Below are 25,432 nucleotides of genomic sequence, written 5' to 3'. Positions count from 1 at the left end.
AGGAAAATAGCAGTGAACAAAATAGATGAAAAAAATTCTGCTTATGTGGAAACTATATTTTAGTAGGGTGGAAGAAAGACAACAAATACACACATAAGAAAATGTATAGTTTGTCACAAAGTGATGAATGCTATGGAGAGAGTACAGGGAGGCTGGTAGGAGGGAGGGGTACAACTGTAAACTCTGTAAGCCTCAATAAGTAAAAACTGTAGGCCAGTAAGCAAAGGCCTAAAAGAGAGAGGGAGTCACATGGACATTTAGGTCAGAGAGAAGCATCGCAGGCAGTAATCACAGTAACTGTCAAGCCCTGGCGCCTGGCCTGACTGCAGAATAGCAAGGCAGCCAATGTGGCAGGAGCAGAAAGATCAGGGGGAGAAGGGGATGGAGTTGATTAGAGAGGAATCAAAGGAGAAGGGTGAGTAAGTCATACATGGCTTTGAGTAGCCCATGTAATAATTTTTTTCCTAATTTTAAAATTGGGGTATAATTGATATACAGTAAAAACCTGTCCCTCTAAGTGTATAATTTTGTGAGTTTTGGTAAATGCATATATTTATATAACCATCATCATCAATCAAGATAAAGAACAGTTCTATCACCCCAACCCCCCCCCCCCCAACACAGTTCCCCCATTCCTAGTCCCTGGCAACTTCTATTTTGTCTCCAGTTTTGTCTTTTCTAGAATGTTACATAAATATAGTCATAAATATCATATAAATGGCTTTCTTCATTCAGTGTAATGCATTTGAAATTCATTCATGTTGTTGACTATATTGTAGTTCATTCTTTTATTGCTGAGTGGTATTCCATCAAATATACCAGTGTGATTACTCCTTCTTCAGTTGGTTGACACTTAGCTAACTTCCAGTTTTTGGTGACTAAAATACAGCTACTATAAACATTAACTACAGATTTTTCTGTGAACATAAATTTTACTGTTACTTGTATTTCACCTGTGTAAATACCTAGGCGTCTGACTGTTGGGTCATATGGTATGTGTATCTTTAACTTTATTTTATTTTAATGTTTATTTATTTTTGAGACAGAGACAAAGCATAAGCGGGGGAGGGGCAGAGAGAGAGAGAGGAAGACACAGAATCGGAAGCAGGCTCCAGGCTCTGAGCTGTCAGCACAGGGCCCGACACGGGGCTCGAACTCATGGACCATGAGATCATGACCTGAGCTGAAGTCGGAGGCTCAACCGACTGAGCCACCCAGGCACCAGGTTAAGTATCTCTTTAAATATTTTGTCCATTTTATTATTGAATGTTGAGAATTCATTATGCATTCTGGACAGTAGATATATGATTTTCTTTTAGTCTGTGGCTTATCTTTTCAACAGTGTCTTTTGAACGGTGTAAGTTTTTTTTTTTTTTTTAATTAATGTTTGCTTATTTATTTTGAGGGAGAGAGCAAGAGAGTGAGTGCAGGGTGGTGGCGGTGGGGGGGCGGGGGGCAGAGAGAGAGAGAATCCCAAGCAGGCTCCATCCACATTGTCAGCACTAAGTCCAATGAGAGGCTGGATACCATGCACCAGGAGACCACAACCTGAGCCACAATCAAGAGTCACATGCTTAACCAAGTGGGCCACCAAGGTGCCCTGTGATCAGCAGAGGTTCTTAATTTTGATTTGGTATAATTTAGATACTTGTTATTTTACGGATTGTGCCTTTGGTGTCAGATCTAAGAAATCTTGGCTTAACTCAAGATCATGAGATTTTTCTCCAATGTTTTCTTTGAGGACTTTAACAGTGTTAGGTCTATGACTTGTTTTTTGTGTATGATGCAAGAAATGGACTGGGAGGGTTTTTTTTTTTTTTTATTGTTTGGTGTTTTTACATTTTTTTGCATATGCATACTCAACTGTCACAGCATTATTTGTTGAAAAGATTATTATTTTTCTCATTGAATTGTCTTTGCACCTTTGTCAAAATCAATTGATCATATGTGTGAATCTATTTCTGGACTATTCTGTTTCACTGAACTGTGGGTCTATCCTTCTGCCAGTTCCCACAATGTCTTGAATATGCTGTCTTGAACTCTGGTAGAGTCAATCTTCCAACTTTGTTTGTTCTTCTTTTTCAAAATTGTTTTGGCTTTTCCAGTTCGATTGCCTTTTCATAGAAATTTTAGAATCACTTTATCAATTTCTTTTTTAAAAATCCTGCATACGCTTAGAATCACTGTAAAGATTGTACTTGTATTTTGAGATATGAAGCCATCTGGGTCTTGAAGTGACATGATGTACCAATTGTGTTTAAAAGGACTTATTAAAAGACATATAGGGAAGGCAAAAATGGAGGCATCAAGTCAAGTTGGAAGGTTACTAAAGTAACCCAGGTAACAGATAATGGTGGCTTGCATGAGAATGGTAGTGGTGGTATAGGTACGTAGCATTGGAGTTGTGCATATATTTTGAAGGTAAAGCCAAAAGGATTTGCTCATTAAATACGGCATGAAAGAGACACGTCAAGGATAATTCTAAGGTTTTTGGTTCAAACAACTAGAAGATTTTCCACTTATTAAGATAGGGAAGACTGCAGGAGGAGTAAGTTTGGGTGGGGAGGATAAGATCAGTTGTTCCACTTAAGATATATTGTTTGTGATGTTATTAGACATCTATGTGGAGATGATGGGCTAGTAATTAGATATTCAAGTCTGGAGTTCAGGGAAAGGGAGGACCTGGAGTTTAAATTTGGATGCCAAGTGTACAGACAGTATTTAAAGTCATGATACTGATGTGATCAAAGGAACAGAACGGATCCTATATGAGAACAATTGGTCTGACCCAATTCTGCAACCATTCTCTGTTCTGGCAACCAATCATCCATCTAGAGAGTATCGACTGCTTATAACAAATATAGTCTTACTGCTGGATAAAGTAAATCGAGGCAAACAGTCATGACCAAAATTGAGATATATGAATTTTGGGCTGCTTTTGGGATATGAGGAACAGTCTGTAGGTTGGTAATTGGATACTGTGAAACTAGAATTTCTAGTCTATTTTAATGGTTCATGAAGACAATGGCAGAATACTTCAAATTGAAACTAATAAATTGTGGTCTCTATAGTTATAATAAGGTGAATTCATGTATTGGCACCTACCTTATTAAGTTGTTAACAGAGATTCAATAAGATCATGTCTGTAAAGTGCTAAGCACAGGGTTTAGCACTTATTAATTGCTTAATAGCTACTGATGATGATGATAGTAGGGATGATTACCTTTGTGGCTCATGTAGTGGTGTTACTTTTGTGGGACAAGAAGCAACTTACATAAGATAAAAATACAAATTATAAGGAACAGTTTGACTTTAATAGTCTACTCATGTTCCCACTTTCATTCTTCCAATGTAGTATAACAGGTAGCAAGTATACCAGTAGGAGCTCTGGTTCTGCTTTTACCAGGCAAATGTTTGCTAAGAATTTTAAAATAGGCTTTTTAGGGGTGTCTGGGTGGCTCAGTTGGTTGAGCATCTGACTCTTGATCAGCTCAGGTCATGACCTCATGGTTCATGGGATCGAGCCCTGTGTTGGGATCTGTGCTGAGTGTGCAGCCTGCCTAAGATTCTCATTCTCTCTTCCCCCCCACCCTGCCCCTCTCCCCTGCTCATGCTCTCTCTTTCTGAAATACAAATAAATAAGTAAATAAAATGGGCTTTTTAATCCTGCTATGATCTGATTTCTTCATCTGTAAGATGGTAATGATACTCAAGTGAGTTTTGTAGGATGGTTATAAAGAGCAGATCAGAAAACTAAAGGGAAGTACCAAGGCTTCTAATTCCATGTTCTTCTGTTCTCTCATTTAATGGTCTTTTAAGATTAGAGTAGGCACCAAGATGTAAAAGAAAACAACTTTGGGGGCGCCTGGCTGACTCAGTCAGTAGAGCATGAAACTCCTGATCTTAGAGTTGTGAGTTCAAACTCCACGTTGGGTACAGAGATTACTTAAATAAACTCAAAAACAAAACAAAACAAAAAAACCCACCAAAACCAGAAAACAGCTTTGGGCAGATAGGCAAAACTTAACCAGCAGCAAAAGGGAATAGCTTTGTGCCTATTCTCTCTCACCCATGATTCTCCAAAACTTGGCTCTTTTAACCTTACCTAATTATTAGACAGTGTTCTAAATTTGTCCATTTACTGTTCCCTGAAGAAGCCCTGTGTCTTTCTCTCTTTATTCATATTACCTAGCCCATGCCCTACCCTTTCCCATACATTCACCATCCACCTATTCATGACTCCATCCAAAATGCTCCTCCACTTCATCTTTAACCATAAAGCCATGTTCCCTCTGTGAAATCTTTTTTATTGCTTTCCTTGTCAGAAATCATCCTCTTCTAAATATTTTTAATACTCTGTGCTATTTTAATGATTTTTATAATGTATAGTATCTTTTCCTATAATTATTTTGTATTCATCTACCCTCCTGTATTAGTGAGCTCCCTGAGGGCAGGGGCTAGGTCTAATACATGCCGCAGCACCCGATTTAGTGATTTGCACAAAGGAGATTAACAAATATTTGCTGAATACTGACTGACTAAAAGACCTGAGAGTCAAAAATCTTAGCTGAAACCTTTTCTACTAACCAAAACCTTGGTGGCAAAATTCAATATTTAGGAAAGATTTCTTAAAGAATATGTAGCTCATACATTTCTCTAGTAACTATAAAATCTGTCCTTTAAGCTGGACCACCAAAAAATATATTATTTGGGCCCTGCAGAGATGCTTTTAGTAAACTGTGCTTTGGCCTTATGCTTTCAAATTATATAAAGCTGTAAGAAGCTGTTATATAGGACTTGCTTTTGCTATTATAGCTGCAGCTACAGTATTCACCATATTGCAGTTCCCCCCTTCCCCCCTTTTTTTCTTTTTTGAGAGAGAGAGACAGGGTACAAGCAAGTGAGTGGCAGAGGGGGAGAGAGGGACAGAAAGAGAGAGGGAGAGAAAAGCAGAGCTTATCCGAAGTGGGGCTCGTGCTCACCTGATGCAGGACTTGAGCTCACCCAATGCAGGGCTCGAGCTCACCCAAAGTGGGGCTTGAGCTCACCCAAAGTGAGGTTGGAGCTCACCTGAAGCAGGACTGGAGCTCACCCGATGTGGGACTTGAACCATGAATGGTGAGATCGTGACCTGAGCCGGTCAGATGCTTAATGACTGAACCACCCAGGCGCCCCTCTTCTTTTTTTTAAAAACATTTTTTTAAGTTTATTTATTTTTGAGGTGAGGGGAGGGGCAGGGAGAGATGGGGAGAGAATCCGAAGCAGGCTCTGTGCTATCAGCACACAGCCAAATGTGGGGCTCAATCCCACGAACCGTGAGACCATGACCTGAGCCAAAATCAAGAGTTGGATGCTTAACTGACAGAGCCACCCAGGTGTCCCTGCACAGTTTCCTCTTGAAGGAAATCATAAGAAGCATTGCTCTAAGGTCTTAGTGCTTGAAAAATCTGGGCATCTTTTGATAAACTGGTCTTTACCTGATGTAATAGATTAAGTGAAACTTGTAAACAATCATTTTAGCCCAAGAAAAGCACCGAACAAATTTTGTGGTTCATCCTGAGCAGGTGGGTATGCTGGATTGTCTGTTGTCAAAATGTTAATCTTACTTTTGGCTTTATTTTCCTTTGTCCTGATTACTGTATCTTTTCTTTCTTCCTTAATCCATTTGAATTGCACATATTTATGTAAAATACTTGAAACTCATTTTGGAAGGAACACGTAAAATATATAAATTGGTAAAATATGGGAGGTTTTTTTTTGTCCTTTGAGAATAGCTTTAGAGCCTTTCTCCTTATCATGGTCAAAGGCCAGATAAGAATGTCTTCCTAGATTTTGCTGATTTCACTACAACAGGTACCACACAGCAAAATGAGACCAACTACTAAGGAATTTCACTGTAACCAAGGTGATTTGACTATTTAATACTTCATCTTTCCAAAAGATTTTGAAATACTAGAGATAATTAAAATAATAAAACCATTCTTGTTTCTCAATACAATTATACAGGTTAGGATTTCTGGTTAGAAGGAGAGGCAGTATTACTGTAAAAAGTCAGGTGACTGGGCTTCTAGTCCAGATTATGTGTCCAACCAGTTTGGTGACCATAGGGAAACTGTATAATCTTCCTGGGTCTCAGTTTCTTTAGAGGTTGCACAATAAAACCACCTTTCCCAAGGAGTTGTTTGCTGTACATGAGTGTGCTGAAATATGTTAATTGGTGCTCCATGAAAAAAAAGGGTCAAATAAATTTGGATAAGACTTAAGTAAATTAAGATACACAGAAGATAAAGAGTTCTTTAATGGTGGGGTTTATAAGAGCCTTTAACTGTGACTCTCTGGGGAGGGTGGGTAAAGTATGGAGTATTACCCGAACTTGGTTTTTTGGGAGTACGCTCATGGATAAGTGCAATAATGACTAGTTGCAAAATAGAGTGTTCCATCCTCTCACATACTTGTAGCCAGAACATAGATATTGAAGTATGTAAAGGATGTTTATGGGGTCTTCTGTGAGAGGACAGGCTTTATCTACATTGGGAGAGAGAACAGATTTTAGCGTGGGGTAAATAAAATAAATCATCAGAAGAAAGTAAATGTACTACTGAGCTCTAGATCCAGAACATGTGTACACCTGACCTTTAGCAAGTATATGGTTTTAAGATATACTATTGTGAGAGTGTGTGCACTGTGAAAGAGCATCAAAAATGAGAGTCCTAAATTTTCAAACTATGTTTCTTGAAATAGCCTAAAAGCATAGTGACAAATCTGTTTCTTAACTTCTGTGAAACATTGCAAACATGATTCCTATAGACACATGCAATGATGTATGACTTTGTATTGGAATGAAGTAAGTGAAACAGCATGAGCTTTGGAGTCATAAAGACTTGGTGAGAATCTCAGCTATATTTCAATTTCTTTTTTTTTTAATGCACGAACAGGAAAGGGGCAGAGAGAGAGGGAGAGAGAGAATCCCAAGCAGGCTTTGCTCTGTCAGCACAGAGCCTGGTGCAGGGCTTGAACTTCTGAACCGTGAGATCATGACCTAAGCTGAAATCAAGAGTCAGACGCTTAACTGACTGAGCCACCCAGGCATTGCAGCTTTTCCATTTCTTTGTGTGACTTCTCAAAGAGCTTTAGTTTTCTCATTTGTAAAGAAAAATCTCTAAGCTTGCAGCTTATTTTAATGGTCAATGAGTAAGCATATGTAAGGCCGCTAGAAAAGTATTTGATACATGGAAGATGCTCAATAAATCTACCTTCCATTATTGAGAGTTTTCAGTGTACACAGACTAGGGTTTGGCAGACATCGTATTTTGCATGTATGTGATAGGCACTCAATAATGTGTTTGAATATGAATAAACTTTGATTTCCAAACAGTGAAAGATTACACATCTTTTAAGACGTGGCTTGAATATCACTTCTTCTATAATGTAGTCTGATTCTCAAAGCTGTGAAAGATTTTACTTTGCTAATGAACTCTCTAAGTATACTTCTATGTTATTTAGCATGGTTTTCCCTTGATTTGCTGTTCCTTGTAGACATGTCGTATCTTCCCTACCAGATGCAATTTCTTGTAGAAACTGTTTTATTATCTTTTGTTTCTCTTTCAGTGCTTAGCATAATTCTTGTTCAAAAAACATTTATTGAATAAGTATGAAATGACATCCTCTGACCAGGAACGATGACTAATGGAGTTTTCCTTAGCCCAAGTTAGAGCCTTCCAGGCCTTTCCATCACTTGTTAGATGACTTCTTTTTATAAGTAAATCTTGCTGTTAATCCCATGTCTAGAAAAAGTTTCAAAAGTCCTTCTTTGTGAACCCATCCTAGGAAATCATTTGATATCCCTTCCTTCTCTTTGTTCCCACTGCACTCTAGGCACATCTCTATTATAGCTTTTACACATAGTTTTGTAATTCTATTTTTACAAGACTATGAGCTCCTGGCGGGGATGACCCATGTCTCTATCCCTAGTCCTGATCAGATTTTTGGCATGTACTAAGTATTCAAAAAATATTTGCAAGATGAGTAAGTGAAAAATTCTCTATATTGTTATGCATATGACAGGAACTTGGGGAGAGGGGAATAAGCCATGCTAAATGGATTTCCCATATTTAGGGGCCCAATGAAGATATCACAGAAGTAACTCACAGTGTCTTTTGGTGGGGAAAGTGAAGACTGGGAAGGGGGCCGAAAATACAGTTTTGTATTCTTGGGGTGAGACAATATCCAGGAAGGATGGGAGCATTTGTCATGTAAAAAAAGGGAAAGGAATTTCTTGAAAAGAACAGAAAAGCATGAAACTAGTATAAGGTCAAGTTTTCTAAGAGTTCCATACAATAGAGTAGGAATGATTCTTTCAAGGAAAGGTTAGGTCTTCCATACTGAAATGGGTCTGGGGAAAGTGGAAAGACGTTATAAGAAATATTAATAGCTTCAATATCAAATGCAGTGAAAATAAACCTAGCTTTTGAATAACTTTACTTGAAATTATCCCCTACCTCACGTTCCTCTTCTTGTTCTTTGCGAATCTGCTCCAAACGAAACTGTTCTGCCATCTCTCTCTCATGAGCTTCCCTCTGTCAATAAAAGAGAAAGGGAGCCAGCACTCAATAAACACTAGTTTACTTAAAAAGGCGGGGGATGGAGGGGGAAGAGAGCTCACGCCCAGCACCGTCATAATAGAAGTGTTTCTCTCTGGAACAAGAGTGGAAATGGAAGGAACAATAAAGTATAGCTCTCTGATCATGTTGAGTACCCATATAAACACCTGTTCAGCTCTGGGAGTGTGGCATTCAAGATTCTTCGGAAGACCTTTCTCTGGTCTTCTTTTCTGGTCTTTTCTGCTATCTCTCCTATACCCAAATATCAGGCTCTATCTGCATTAGCTTCTATCACGCACCCATGCTTTCTGGCTCCTTGCTGCTAGCATATACCACCTCTTGTCTCCTACCCTTTTTCTCTATTCAGTTCACATTTTTAACCTCTTCCATGAAACTCTCCCTAAGCAGATTTCCACTTATTAGCTCTCCAAAAAAAGCTAGAAAAAAACTTTCCACTGAAACTCTTGTTTCCTAATCTCTCACAGAACTCAGTGCTTCCTTTATGACTTTTATGATCCTTGCCTAAGTGTTATAGCTAACTATGTTCTTGAGTTAATCTATTCTACACCACATTGTGAGTCTTTTGAGGGTAGAAATTGTGGCTTATTTTCTTTTCCCTCCTTCAATACTCAGTACAGAAGCAGGTACTCAAGAAGTATTAAATAAATCAGTGGTTTAAACATTGCTGAGTTTTTACTACAGACTGGTTAAAAAACAAGTAAAATAAATATTAGGCCTACTTTTGTTTTCATTTTTCATGAGTGTTAAAAAACTTTGTGTTGTCAAAATGAATCATGCTTCAAAAGCCATGGGTAGAATTATATTCTGTTAACTGAATCTAGCTTTCTCCATTGCAAATCTAACATTCTTATGTATTAAGATGATAAAAGGGCTGGCACTTAAATAAATAATAAAAGACTATTTAGGATTGAATTCTTTGTCTCAGAAGCCCCTTGACCAAACCTACCTTGGCTCTGTCAGCCTCAAGTGAAAGGCGATAGGCTTCATCTTGCTCTCTTTTCACATTTTCTCTGGCTTCACGTTCATCCTTAAAAGAAAGGAAAAGACTTAAATGTCTTTTACCATATTCCTTTTTTTTAATAGAAGAAAACAATGATGATCATCTTGTCTTAGTCCTGTGTAAATTTATTAGAATTAAATAAGGCACTTTAAAGTGTATAGGATAGAAATAAGCAAACAAGAAGAATAATAGCACAGTAGATGGTGAAATAAGAACGTTTGAAGCCTAGCTCTACCACTTATAAACTGTGTGACCTTGAGCAAGTTATTTAACCTCTCTGGATCTCAGTTTCTTCAATTATAAAATAGAAATAGCATTTGTTTCATAGGGTTGTTGCGAGATTCAAATATAATAACATATAAACGGTCTTGCAAAGCACTTGACATTTCATTTTCACAATGATTAGTTCCCTTCCCCTTTTCTCCTGATTTTTTAAAGATAAACTTGGAGTTGTCACCACTGAGGCTAAGGACTGGGAGAGAGTAAAGGACTAGAAAGTAATCCTCTGGTTAGCATGAGAAGAAGCTGAAAGCAAAATACCCTGGTTAACTACAGTCCACACTACACCACTAAAGCTTGGTTATCGAACTCAGTGCTTCCAACAACATTCACACTCATCAAGTGTGGATGACTTAAGCAGTTATCCAAGTTGAAGATCCTTTAAAACATTTTTAGCTTCTGAAGTGATTGTGCATCTGCCTACATTTAAATTACTTCATATGAAATTAAAAGTTAATTCAACTACCAGAATTTCTACATGTACTTAAATTTAATAAATACCCACACCTGTTGACATTAGAATATAGGTTCTCTTTTTGGCCATTTTGTGTCATAGCTGAATGAATCATATAAAGTCACCAATATCTGAATGTTTTTGACCTCTGAAAATGGAAATCTCATATGGTTGAACTTAATACTTTCTAATGTTTTGTCTTCCCAATTCAATATATACTTAGGTGCTCTCACTGATACCCATTTAAGACTGGCCTTCTCTCTGAAGCCTCAATCTCCTTTTAGTTTCAATGATTCAGCTAATTCCAAAATCTCTGATATAAATAGTAACATTTCACTGATTCCCAATCTTTTAAATAAAAAATTTGAAATAATTATAACTTGCTGGCTAAAGCTAATTGCTATACTATCTATGATGAAAGGGTATGCTAGGTGATTTATATCAGGAACAATATTTAACCTGAGAGATCACTCAGGCTGTGAAGCATTCAGGGATAATTTACATGTCATATAATATTACACATGAATAAAAATGGGTTTTAAACACTTCCACTTGGAGACTTGTACTAAGCAATTAGTATTCATACTTTAGAGAAACAGCATACATCTTTAAATATATTTTCACTAATTCCAGCTGGGTATTTCCCACTTTGGTATATATACTAGGTTTTACTACGACCAGATACAATCAGCCTGATAATTATATTTTGTGCATTTCTGTTTATATTAGCATTTCCCTAATTCATTACTCTGTGAACTCCTCCTCCACTCCATATCCAAGTTTGTACACAGTGGCCACTTAATAGTTCATTTAGCCAAGATCTATATTTGATATATAATGTCTTTATTTTATAAGTCACTGAGGAGAGGTAATGGGAAGATTAGCAGATCTGTATTCAAATCCAATCCTGGCCAGTAGCAAGCTATGTGTTTTTGCTTCTGTCTCCCTTTCCCGTTATTTATTATATTAAAAGACTGAATTTCTAAGGCTTTTATGCCTCTGTGGACAAGTCTACCTTTCAGAAATCCCCAATATACTTAATATAACCTATGGGAGTAACTTATCTTTCTATATTTCAAATGGGGAAATACTTAAGATGTTTAAATTTTTAATTTTACATTACTTTCTTGATCCCACTCCTCTAGTTTAGGTTTCTCTTGTAACATTCTGTACTGTCCCTTTAAAACTTTTATCACAATGACAATTAATTATCATATAATCATTTCCTTAATGTGAGATCCCCCATGGCACTGTAAGCATCATAAAGGCAGGGTCCTTATCTATATTACACACCTCTATATTCCAAGTGTTTCACACATTGTGTAGTTTTTGGGAGGTGTTTAATAAGCATCTGTTGAATAAAAAAACTATCTTTCCAGGCACAAAATATTTATTGTCTGCAGTAAAAATTAAGGAGGAAGAGAATAGCTTAACAAAAATGCAACCCTACCTGACTCAATGAAATCAACTGGCTGGGCAGAAATGACCTATTATGACACTATGTACAGACAACAAAGGGACCTTCTAAAAGCTACCACAGCTGGAAGCCCTTTGAGCACAAATATAGTTGGTAATAAAAGCATTCTAAGTAAACAGCTCTGTTTTAAAACAGACTGTTGCAGATATGAAAGGCCATTAAATATAGGGATCTCTGCCACAAAATGTGGCACCTGTTATGAGAGGACTTCCTGCACCAGCTAACTTGCTTCCTTCTCTTCCCTGTACCCTCCTTTTCGTATTAGGCATCACATCAGCACTGAGGATGCAGACGCAGGCCATAGTTTAATAGGGGAAGACACAGATAATCTTGCTTGCTTGGATCACCTTCATCATTTTTTTGTGAAGAGTTCGGTGTTCAAGTTTTGCATTATTTTACTTTTATTCCTTAAATAATGTCACTCTCTTTCTACCTGGAATAGTTCTGCTCCATTAGCTCTCTCATTAAAAATCCTACCAGCTTTTTATAGAAATATAAGAGGGCGCCTGGGTGGCTCAGTTGGTTAAGTGTCTGACTTCAGCTCAGATCATGATCTTACGGTTTGTGAGTTTGAGCCCCGCATCAGGCTTTGTGCTGACAGCTCAGAGCCTGCAACCTGCTTTGGATCCTGTGTTTCCCTTTCTCTCTGTGCCCCCTCCCCTGCTTGTGCTCTGTCTCTCTCTGTTTCTTTAAAATGAATAAACATTAAAAAAATTACAGAAAAAAAGAAATATAAGAGAACAACATGTACAAAAGAGCCACTATATAGATGGAGAAACTAAAATCACATGAGGATAGAGGATTCATACAAGACTACCCATTAAGTCAGTGGCAGAACTTAGACTTGAATCCAGGTCTCCTGACAGCTTCTTCTCTCCTGTCTGCTACAAACCAATGCTCTTTTCCTTGCTCACAGCCCTCCTGGACTATCAGACAGAAAGGCCAGATCAGGCATGTGGCTCAGCATGAATTTTTCTAAACTTATCATGGTCAGAACTTCTTACGTGTTCGGTAGTTGCTTGTGAATGGCTATCATTTCTTCTATTCTGTCTTATGGATTTTATATTTGCTTCTCTAACTGCCCTGTTCACTATCATCTCCAATTTGGATGTTTAAAGAACACTGCTTAGGCATCTCCCCCATATTATTCTATATGATTAGATTTTTTTAAAGGAAAATTCCAGGTGTGATTAACATTTCATGCACTAATTTGTTCTCATATCTATACATGAGCCTCCTGGAACTTCTCCTCTACCCTACAAATATAGTCCTTGCGGAGACTCCCTGTGCTAAATCTGAGTGGGCACATTGCACAAAGTGATGAGAAATACATGTATATTGTGTGGAAGTAGAACAGCTGGTTCAGGAACTGGTTTCAGGTGCTGCTTGGGCTAGAGCTTGGGCTACTGGGTATTAAAATACTCTTTATCACACCAAAATGTGAAGTGGGATTGCTCAGAACTAAGTGATAGCCTCCACTGAAGCCTTTCATCTACAGCATACTTGTCAGTGCTCTCATACTGCTTTGTGCTACACTCATTTGTATGTTTTTTTACTGTTTCCTACCTCAGCTGTTAAGCTCCCAGAGGGAAAAGACTCCATTTGATATGTCTTTGTATTTCCTATGGCATCTAGCGTATTATCTTACATATGGCAAGCATTAAATACACATTTGTTAGATGAATGAATGGAATTACCAGTGCTCAAACAGTTCTACACCTCAAGTTCTGGAGTCTCTAAGTATTCTTCAAACTAGTAATTTTTATTTACATGTATTTTTTTAATTCTGAGTAATAGGGTGACTTGTTAAGAAGTACAAGAGTTAGAATTTAAACCTATGTTTAAAAGATTTAAAAACCTTTCTCACCCCAAAGCCTATGTTTTTTTCTCACTGTGTCAGACTAGGTGGCTTGGTATAGTTCTCTGAGACAGTAGCCATTGAGTCAGACTTCCCTATAAACCATTAAAAATAATGAAAACATTCTGAGCTGTCAAATGGTTCCTAAATGAGCTACTTAACCCGAAATGGAATTTAGATGTAACTTGTTACTCCTCTGTAGTGTTTAAAATTGGTAATCATCAGTTAATCCCCAAAGGCTAATGCAAAGTTCTGAATTATCAAATTGAAGTAGGCTATAGTGGTTAGGCTTGTTTCAAATACTTACCAAATACATACACAAATATGTACATACATATATTATTTATCTCTTCTTCTGAATGCCCAGGTCAGAACATATACCTTGCTCTTTGCTCTGTTGAGTAAAACCTTGTAAATAGGGAGATGGCTCTGGTATGTATCCCTGAAGAGATATGGACCAAGATACCTTGAAATTCTCTCAATATAAATACTTAAAGACGATAGAGAAAATGTAACAAAATTTTTAAAAAGTATTACTCAGCATGTGAGAAAGAAAGAAACAAAGAAAGAGAAATACCTGGGTACCAGAAGTAAAAAACTGAAAAATTAGAGCTGTAAATGATGAGGTAGCATGGAACCTGACAAGTTAGATTATCCATTTTGGTAACCTAGAGTCCCAGAAGATTTTATTTTGGACCCAAGTGAGGTAGGGAAATGGAAAGTCATCTATGGGATAACTTTTGGCAGTATGGTGTAAGTATAATTTGAGTCTGGGAGTAGGGTGCAGGGGTGGGGGGAGAAAGCTTATTTTAGGAAATGATGGCCAAAAGTTTTCTGAATTTGATAAAGACTATAAAGCCACAGATCTAAGAATCTACATGAATACCAGGTGAAAAAAAAAAAACACAAAGGAAGCTACACCCAGGCACATCATAACCAAACTGCACAAAATTAATAATAAAAAGAAAAATCTTAAAAGAAATCAAAGACATAATATGTACTGGGGAACAAATTAAGAATGAAAGCAGTTGTCTCAGAAACAGTGCAAGTGATAAGATAGTGAAGCAACATCTTTTAAAGCACTGAAAAAAAAACAACATGTCAACCAAAAGTTTTATCAAAGGTAAAATTACCTTTCAATTGGAGATGAAATAAAGACTTTTTCAGATATACAAAGGGTGAAAGAATTAATCACCAGCATGTGTATCGAGGAAAAGCTAAAGGAAGTCCTTTAGGGAGAAGTACCCACAGTACCAACCAGATGGAAATCTGGATCTACACAAAGGAGAACTGGAAATGAGAGCTCCGTGGGTAAATTAACAGACATTTTTTTCTTATTGTTTAAATCTCTTTAAGAAACAACTGAGTGCATACCAATGACATTTTTTAAAGAAACAATCCATTCTAAACAATTAGAACAATCCATTCTAAAATTCATATGGAAACTCAAAGGACCCCAAATAGCCAAAACAGCAGCCAAAGCAATCTTGAAAAATAACAAAGTCAGAGGACTGACATTTCCTGATTTCCAAACTTACTACAAAGCTATAGTAATCAAAATACTGTAGTACTTTACCTATTCTTATAAACAATGGAATATTACTCAGCCATACAAAAGAATGTTACCTTGCCATCTACATCAATATGGATGGACCTAGATGGTATAATGCTAAGTGAAATAAGTTAGAGAAAGGACAAATACCATATGGTTTCATTCATATGTGGAATCTAAGGAACAAAACAAACCAACAAAGGAAAGACCAAAAAACAGACTTATTTACAGAGAACAAATTGGTGGTTGCTAGGGGAGATGGCTGAAATAGATAAAGGGGATTAAGAGTAATACTGTGATGAACACTGAGTAATGTATAGAATTACTGAATCATTATATTGTATACCTGAAACTAATATAACACTGCATGCTAATTATACTTCAAATGATGATGATGATGATGATGATGATGATGATGATGATAAAATAAAAACCATTGTAGTACTAGCAGAGGATACATATCTGGACCCATGCAACAGAGTAGAGAGCTCAGAAATAAACTCTCACATATAAGATAAATTGATTTTTGACAAGAGTGTCAAGATCATCCAAAGGAGAAAGGACAGTCTTTTCAATGAATGGTGCTGGGAAAGCTACAAAAGAATGAAGTTGGGCTCTCACTTTATACTATATAAAAAATCAACTCAAAATGGATCAAAGACCTAAAACTAAAGAATTAAAGCTATGAAATTTTATAAGAAAATATAGGTGAGCAATCCCTATCAAAACAACACCAGCATTCTTCACAGAGCTAGAACAAACAATCCTAAAATTTGTATGGAACCAGATAAGACACTGAATAGCCAAAAGTAATCTTGAAAAAGAAAATGAAAGCTGAAGGCATCACAATCCTGGAATTCAAGCTGTACTACAAAGCTGTAATCATCAAGACAGTATGGTACTGGCACAAAAACAGATATTCAGATCAATGGAACAGAACAGAGAACCCAGAAATGGACCCACAAAAGTTTGGCCACCTAATCTTTGACAATGCAGGAAAGAATATCCACTGGAATAAAGACAGTCTCTTCAGCAAGTGGTGCTGGGAAAACTGGACAGAGACATGCAGAAGAATGAACCTGGACCACTTTCTTATACCATACACAAAAATAAACTCAAAATGGATGAAAGACCTAGACGTAAGAAAGGAAGCCATCAAAATCCTCGAGGAGAAAGCAGGCAAAAATCTCTTTGACCTCGGCCGCAGCAACTTCTTACTCAACACGTCTCCAGAGTCAAGGGGAAACAAAAGCAAAAATGAACTATTGGGACCTCATCAAAATAAAACCTTCTGCACAGCAAAGGAAACAATCAGCAAAACTAAAAGGCAACCAACAGAATGGGATAAGATATGTGCAAACGACATATTAGATAAAGGGTTAGGGTACAATATCTATAAAGAACTTATCAAACTCAACACCCAAAAAACAAATAATCCAGTGAAGAAATGGGTAAAAGAAATGAATACACACTTCTCCAAAGAAGACATCCAGATGGCCAACCAACACATGAAAAAATGCTCAACATCACTCATCACCAGGGAAATACGAATCAAAACCACAATGAGATACCACCTCACACCTGTCAGAATGGCTAACATTAACAACTCAGGCAACAATAGATGTTGGCGAGGATGTGGAGAAAGAGGATCTCTTTTGCACTGCTGGTGGGAATGCAAGCTGGTGCAGCCACTCTGGAAAACAGTGTGGAGGTTTCTCAAAAAGTTAAAAATAGAACTACCCTAGGAACCAGCAATTGCACTACTAGGTATTTATTCAAGGGATACAGGTGCTGTTTCCAAGGGGCACATGCACCCTAATGTTTATAAGCAGTGCTATCAACAATAGCCAAAGTATGGAAAGAGCCCATCGATGGATGAATGGATAAAGAAGATGCGGTATATACCATGGAGTATTACTCAGCAATCAAAAAGAATGAAATGTTGGGGCGCCTGGGTGCCTCAGTCAGTTAACTGAACAACTTCAGCTCAGGTCATGATCTCGCAGTCCGTGAGTTTGAGCCCCACGTTGGGCTCTGTGCTGACAGCTCAGAGCCTGGAGCCTGCTTCAGATTCTGTGTCTCCCTCTCTCTCTGCCCCTCCCCTGCTCATGCTCTGTCTCAAAAATTAAAAAAAAAAATTTAAAAAAATTTAAAAAATAAAACAATGAAATATTGCCATTTGCAACTGCATGGATGGAACTAGAGGGTATTATGGTAAGCAAAATTAGTCAGAAAAAGACAAGTATATGACTTCACTCATTTGAGGAATTTAAGATACAAAACAGATGAACATAAGGGAAAGGAAGCAAAAACAATATAAAAACAGGGAGGGGGACAAAACATAAGAGATTCTTAAATATAGAGAACAAACAGAGGGTTGCTGGAGGGGTTGTGGGTGGGGGGGATGGGCTAAATGGGTAAGGGGCATTAAGGAATCTACTCCTGAAATTATTGTTGCACTATATGCTAACTTGGATATAAATTTAAAAACATATATAAAATAAATAAATTAATTAATTAAAAAATATATGGGTGAAAATTTTCATGACCTTGGATTAGGCAGTGATTTCTTCAGTATGACAAAGCATAGGCATTAAAAAGAAAAAAAAATAGATAAGTTAGGCACCAGCAAAATTAAAAACTTTTGTGCATCAAAAGACACTATTTAGAGTGAAAAGACAATTCACAGAATGGAAGAAAAATATTTGCAAACATATATCTGGTAACAATTTAATATCCAGAACTACTATAAGTCAACAACAATAAAAATGAACAATCCAATTAAAACATGGGCAAAGGACTTGAAAATACAATTCTCTAAAGATATATAAATGGTCAATAAGTACATGTTCATAGCAGCACTATTCACAATAGCCATAAGGTGGAAACAATGCAAATGTTTATCAACAGATGAATGGATACACAAAATGTGGTATACAGATACAACAGAATATTATTCAGCCATAAAAGGAAGGAAGCTCTGATACATACTACAACATGGATAAACCTTAAAGACACTATACTAAGTAAAAGAAGCCTGAAAGAAAAGGACAGATTTTGTATATTTCCACTCACATGAGGTACCTAGAGTAGGTAGAGTCATAGAACTAGAAAATAAATCAGAGATAACCAGGGACTGAGGGAAGGAAGAATGGAGAGTTACTGCTTATTAGTCTGGCTAGACCTCTAATTCAATGGTTAACAAAGTGATATGAACAGACATCCCAGCCTTTTTCCTGATCAAAAAAAACAAAAACAAAAACAAAAACATTCAATCTTTCACCACTCAGTAAAATGTTAGCTCATAGGTTTTTTTAAATAGATGTCTTTTCAGGTTCTACTCTGTTCCTACTTTACTGAAAGTTTCTATCAGGAATGCATTAGCTTTTGCCTAGTGCATTTTCTACATCCATTGAGATAATCATATGGTGAATCACACGGATTGATTTTCAAATTTAAGGCAAGAAAAGGAAATAAAAGACATCTAGAGTGAAAAGGTAGGTACAACTCTGTATCACACATAAAATTATCAGAGATATGGAAAATTATATGGATTCTACCAAAAAGCTATTTGAATAAGGGATTTTGTAAGGTTGTGAGATATAAAATTGATATACAACTAGCAACTGCATTTCTATTCACTAGCAACAAACAATTAGAACCTATAATTTAAAAAATACCACTTATAACAGCATAAAATATGTGAAATACTTAGGGATAAATCTGACAGAAAGATGTACACTGAAAACTACAAAATACTGCTGAAATTAAAGACCTAAATAAATGGAGAAATACAACATTTTCATGGATTAGAAGAGTCAATATTTTTATATGACAATTCTCTTCAAATGATGTACATATTCAATGCAATGCTAATAAAAATATTGGCAGTATTTCGTTTTCTTGTAGAAATTGACAAACCTATTATAAAATTCATACAGCAATGCAAAGGACCTAGAGTAAGCCAACACAATTATGAAGAGAGAAGACTTACACTACTTGATTTCTTTTTTTTTAAATATGAAGTTTATTGTCAAATTGGTTTCCATACAACACCCAGTGCTCATCCCAACAGGTGCCCTCCTCAATACCCATTACCCACCCTTCCCTCCCTCCCACTCCCCATCAACCCTCAGTTTGTTCTCAGATTTTAACTATCTCATAGTTTGGCTCCCTCCCTCTCTAACTTTTTCCTTTTTCCTTCCCCCCCCCCCCCATGGTCTTCTGTTAAGTTTCTCAAGATCCACATAAGAGTGAAAACATATGGTATCTGTCTTTTTCTGTAGGACTTATTTCACTCAGCGTAACAACTCTCCAGTTCCATCCACGTTGCTACAAAAGGCCAGATTTCATTCTTTCTCATTGCCACGTAGTATTCCATTGTGTATATAAACCACAATTTCTTTATCCATTCATCAGTTGATGGACATTTAGGCTCTTTCCATCATTTGGCTATTGTTGAAAGTGCTGCTATAAACATTGGGGTACAAGTGCCCCTATGCATCAGCACTCCTGCATCCCTTGGGTAAATTCCTAGCAGTGCTATTGGCTGGGTCATGGGGTAGATCTATTTTTAATTTTTTGAGGAACCTCCACACTGTTTTCCAGAGCGGCTGCACCAGTTTACATTCCCACCAACAGTGCAAGAGGGTTCCTGTTTCTCCACATCCTCGCCAGTATCTAGGCCTCCTGATTTGTTCATTTTAGCCACTTTGACCGGCGTGAGGTGGTGTCTCAGTCTGGTTTTGATTTGTATTTCCCTGATGAGGAGTGACGTTGAGCATCTTTTCATGTGCCTGTTGGCCATCTGGATGTCTTCTTTAGAGAAGTGTCTATTCAAGTTTTCTGCCCATTTCTTCACTGGATTCTTTGTTTTTCGGGTGTGGAGTTTGGTGAGTTCTTTATAGGTTTTGGATACTAGCCCTTTGTCCGATATGTCATTTGCAAATATCTTTTCCCATTCCCTTGGTTGCCTTTTAGTTTTGATTTTTTTCCTTTGCAGTGCAGAAACTTTTTATCTTCATGAGGTCCCAATAGTTCATTTTTGCTTTTAACTCCCTTGCCTTTGGGGATGTGTCAAGGAAGAAACGGCTGAGGTCAGAGAGGTTTTTTCCTGCTTTCTCCTCTAGGGTTTTGATGGTTTCCTGTCTCATATTCAGGTCCTTTATCCATTTTGAGGTGGGTTTTTTTTTTTTTTTTTGAATGGTGTAAGAAAGTGGTCTAGTTTCATTCTTCTGCATGCTGCTGTCCAGTTCTCCCAGCACCATTTGTTAAAGAGACTGTCTTTTTTCCATTGGATGTTCTTTCCTGCTTTGTCAAAGATTAGTTGGCCATCCTTTTGTGGGTCTAGTTCTGGGGTTTCTATTCTATTCCATTGGTCTATGTGTCTGTTCTTGTGCCAATACCATGCTGTCTGAATGATTACAACTTTGTAGTATAGCTTGAAGTCTGGGATTGTGATGCCTCCCGCTTTGGTCTTCTTCTTCAAAATTACTTTGGCTATTTGGAGTCTTTTGTGGTTCCGTAGAAATTTTAGGATTGCTTGTTCTAGTTTGGAGAAGAATGCTGGTGAAATTTTGATTGGGATTGCATTGAATGTGTACATAGCTTTGGGTAGTATTGACATTTTAGCAAAATTTATTCTTCCCATCCATGAACACAGAATGTTTTTCCATTTCTTTATACCTTCTTCAATTTCCTTCATAAGCTTTCTATAGTTTTCAGCATACAGATCTTTTACATCTTTGGTTAGGTTTATTCCTAGGTATTTTATGATTCTTGGTGCAATGGTGAATGGGATCAGTTTCTTTATTTGTCTTTCTGTTGCTTCATTATTAGTGTATAAGAATGCAACTGGGGCGCCTGGGTGGCTCAGTCGCTTGAGTGGCCGACTTTGGCTCAGGTCATGATCTCACAGTCTGTGGGTTTGAGCCCCACATCGGGCTCTGTGCTGACAGCTCAGAGCCTGGAGCCTGTTTCGGATTCTGTGTCTCCCTCTCTCTCTGCCCCTCCCCTGTTCACGCTCTCTCTCTGTCTCAAAAATAAGTAAACATTAAAAAAAAATTAAAAAAAAATGCAACCAATTTCTGTACATTGATTTTGTATCCTGCGACTTTGCTGAATTCATGTATCAGTTCTAGCAGACTTTTGGTGGAGTCTATCGGGTTTTCCATGTGTAATATCATGTCATCTGCAAAAAGTGAAAGCTTGACTTCATCTTTGCCAATTTTGATGCCTCTGATTTCCTTTTGTTGTCTGATTGCTGATGCTAGAGCCTCCAACACTATGTTAAACAACAGCCGTGAGAGTGGACATCCCTGTTGTGTTCCTGGTCTCAGGGGGAAAGCTCTCAGTTTTTCCCCACTGAGGATGATGTTAGCTGTGGGCTTTTCATAAATGGCTTTTATGATGTTTAAGTATGTTCCTTCTATCCCGACTTTCTCGAGGGTTTTTATTAAGAAAGGATGCTGAATTTTGTCAAATGCTTTTTCTGCATCGATTGACAGGATCATATGGTTCTTTTCTTTTCTTTTATTAATGTGATGTATCACATTGATTGATTTGTGAATGTTGAACCAGCCTTGCAGCCCAGGAATGAATCCCACTTGATCATGGTGAATAATTCTTTTTATATGCTGTTGAATTCGATTGGCTAGTATCTTATTGGGAATTTTTGCATCCCTATTTCTCAGGGAAATTGGCCTGTAGTTCTCTTTTTTTGCTGGGTCTCTGTCTGGTTTAGGAATCAAAGTAATGCTGGCTTCATTACTTTGAAAGTTTTCCTTCCCTTTCAATTTTTTGGAAAAGCATGAGAAGGATAGGTATTATCTCTGTTCTAAATGTCTGGCAGAATTCCCTAGAGAGGCCATCTGGTCCTGGACTCTTATTTTTTGGGAGATTTTTGATAACTGATTCAATTTCTTTACTGGTTATGGGTCTGTTCAAGTTTTCTATTTCTTCCTGTTTGAGTTTTGGAAGTGTGTGGGTGCTTAGGAATTTGCCCATTTCTTCCAGGTTGTCCAGTTTGGTGGCATATAATTTTTTATAGTATTCCCTGATAACTGCTTGTATTTCTGAGGGATTGGTTGTAATAATTCCATTTTCATTCATGATTTTATCTATTTGGGTCCTCTCCCTTTTCTTTTTGAGAAGCCTGGTAGAGGTTTACCAATTTTGTTTATTTTTTCAAAAAACGAACTCTTGGTTTCATTGATCTGGTCTACTGTTTTTGTTTTTTTGTTTTGTTTTTGTTTTTGTTTTTTTTTTAGATTCTGTATTGTTTATTTCTGCTCTGATCTTTATTATTTCTCCTCTTCTGCTGGGCTTGGGGTGTCTTTGCTGTTCTGCTTCTATTTCCTTTAGATGTGCTGTTAGATTTTGTATTTGGAATTTTTCTTGTTTCTTGAGATAGGCCCGGATTGCAATGTATTTTCCTCTCAGGACTGCCTTGGCTGCACCCCAAAGCATTTGGATTGTTGTATTTTCATTTTCATTTGTTTCCATTTATTTTTTAATTTCTTCTCGAATTGCCTGGTTGACCCATTCATTCTTTAGTAGGGTGTTCTTTAACCTCCATACTTTTGGAGGTTTTCCAGACTTTTTCCTGTGGTTGATTTCAAGTTTCATAGCATTGTGGTCTGAAAGTGTGCATGGTATGATCTCAATTCTTTTATACTTATTAAGGGCTCTTTTATGACCCAGTATATGATCTATTTTGGAGAATGTTCCATGTGCACTCGAGAAGAAAGTATATTCTGTTGCTTTGGGATGCAGAGTTCTAAATATATCTGTTGAGTCCATCTGATCCAATGTATCATTCAGGGCCCTTGTTTATTGATTCTGTGTCTAGATGATGTATCCATTGTTGTAAGTGGAGTATTAAAGCCCCGTGCAATTACCACATTCTTATCAATAAGGCTGCTTATGCTTGTGATTGTTTTATATATTTGGGGGCCCCTGTATTTGGCGCATAGACATTTATAATTGCTAGCTCTTTCTGATGGATAGACCCTGTAATTATTATATAATACCCTTCTTCATCTCTTGTTACAGCCTTTAAAGTCTAGTTTGTCTAAGTATGGCTACTCCAACTTTCTTTTGGCTTCCAATAGCATGAGAGATAGTTCTCTATCCCCTCACTTTCAATCAGAAGGTGTCCTCAGGTCTAAAATGAGTCTCTTGTAGACAGCAAATAGATGGGTCTTGTTTTTTTTTTATCTATTCTGATACCCTATGTCTTTTGGTTGGAGCATTTAGTCCATTTACATTCAGTGTTATTATAGAAAGATATGGGTTTATAGTCATTGTGAGGTCTGTAGGTTTCATGCTTGTAGTGATGTCTCTGGTACTTTGTGGTCCTTGCAACACTTCACTCACAGAATCCCCCTTAGGATCTCCTTAGGGCTTGTTTAGTGGTGATGAATTCCTTCAGTTTTTGTTTGTTTGGGAAGACCTTTATCTCTCCTTCTATTCTGTTTTTTTTTTTTTTTAATATATGAAATTTATTGTCAAATTGGTTTCCATACAACACCCAGTGCTCATCCCAAAAGGTGCCCTCCACAATACCCATCACCCACCCTCCCCTCCCTCCCACCCCCCATCAACCCTCAGTTTGTTCTCAGTTTTTAACAGTCTCTTATGCTTTGGCTCTCTCCCACTCTAACCTCTTTTTTTTTTCCTTCCCCTCCCCCATGGGTTTCTGTTAAGTTTCTCAGGATTCACATAAGAGTGAATCCATATGGTATCTGTCTTTCTCTGTATGGCTTATTTCACTTAGCATCACACTCTCCAGTTCCATCCACATTGCTACAAAAGGCCAGATTTCATTCTTTCTCATTGCCACGTAGTATTCCATTGTGTATATAAACCACAACTTCTTTATCCATTCATCAGTTGATGGACATTTAGGCTCTTTCCATCATTTGGCTATTGTTGAGAGTGCTGCTATAAACATTGGGGTACAAGTGCCCCTATGCATCATTTCCTTTATATGTTAGAGTACGTTTATCCCTAGCTGCTTTCAGAATTTTCTCTTTATCCTTGTATTTTATCCTTGTATTTTGCCAGTTTCACTATGATATGTCATTCAGAAGATCGATTCAAGTTACGTCTGAAGGGAGTTCTCTGTGCCTCTTGGATTTCAATGCCTTTTTCCTTCCCCAGTTCAGGGAAGTTCTCAGCTATAATTTCTTCAAGTACCCCTTCAGCACCTTTCCCTCTCTCTTCCTCCTCTGGGATACCAATTATGCGTATATTATTTCTTTTTAGTGTATCACTTAGTTCTCTAATTTTCCCCTCATATTCCTGGATTTTTTTATCTTTCTCTCAGCTTCCTCTTTTTCCATAACTTTATCTTCTAGTTCACCTATTCTCTCCTCTGCCTCTTCAATCCGAGCTGTCGTCGTTTCCATTTTGTTTTGCATTTCGTTTAAAGCGCTTTTCAGCTCCTCGTGACTGTTCCTTAGTCCCTTGATCTCTGTAGCAAGAGATTCTCTGCTGTCCTCTATACTGTTTTCAAGCCCAGCGATTAATTTTATGACTATTATTCTAAATTCACTTTCTGTTATATTATTTAAATCCTTTTTGATCAGTTCATTAGCTGTTGTTATTTCCTGGAGATTCTTCTGAGGGGAATTCTTCCGTTTGGTCATTTTGGATAGTCCCTGGAGTGGTGAGGACCTGCAGGGCACTTCCCCTGTGCTGTGGTGTATAACTGGAGTTGGTGGGCGGGCCGCAGTCCAACCTGATGTCTGCCCCCAGCCCACTGCTGGGGCCACAGTCAGACTGGTGTGTGCCTTCTCTTCCCCTCTCCTAGGGGCGGGATTCACTGTGGGGTGGCGTGGCCCGTCTGGGCTATTTGCACACTGCCAGGCTTGTGGTGCTGGGGATCTGGTGTATTAGCTGGGGTGGGTAGGCAAGGTGCACGGGGGCAGGAGGGGCAGGCTTAGCTCGCTTCTCCTTAGGTGATCCACTTCAGGAGGGGCCCTGTGGCCGCGGGAGGGAGTCAGATCCGCTGCTGGAGGTTTGGCTCCGCAGAAGCACAGAGTTGGGTGTTTGCGCGGAGCGAGCAAGTTCCCTGGCAGGAACTGGTTCCCTTTGGGATTTTGGCTGGGGGATGGGCGGGGGAGATGGCGCTGGCGAGCGCCTTTGTTCCCCAGCAAACTGAGCTCTGTCATCCGGGGCTCAGCAGCT

General features: G+C 37.9%; 1 protein-coding gene across 6 annotated transcripts in view; it reads right to left on the bottom strand.

The window, feature by feature from the left end:
* FAF1 (Fas associated factor 1) overlaps positions 1–25,432 on the bottom strand; it is a 527,970-nt gene that overhangs the window by 47,322 nt on the left and 455,216 nt on the right. For all 6 annotated transcript variants that reach the window (XM_049618584.1, XM_049618586.1, XM_049618589.1 and 3 more), the window contains 2 exons: positions 9,568–9,648; positions 8,499–8,576 (listed from right to left, as the gene is read on the bottom strand). In XM_049618584.1, the coding sequence (XP_049474541.1) occupies positions 8,499–8,576; positions 9,568–9,648 (159 nt within the window). The remainder of the gene's footprint in view (positions 1–8,498; positions 8,577–9,567; positions 9,649–25,432) is intronic.

Source organism: Panthera uncia, assembly GCF_023721935.1.
Source record: "Panthera uncia isolate 11264 chromosome C1 unlocalized genomic scaffold, Puncia_PCG_1.0 HiC_scaffold_4, whole genome shotgun sequence".
In the NCBI taxonomy this organism is placed as follows: domain Eukaryota; kingdom Metazoa; phylum Chordata; class Mammalia; order Carnivora; family Felidae; genus Panthera; species Panthera uncia.
This window is presented reverse-complemented; position numbering and strand designations above follow the sequence as displayed.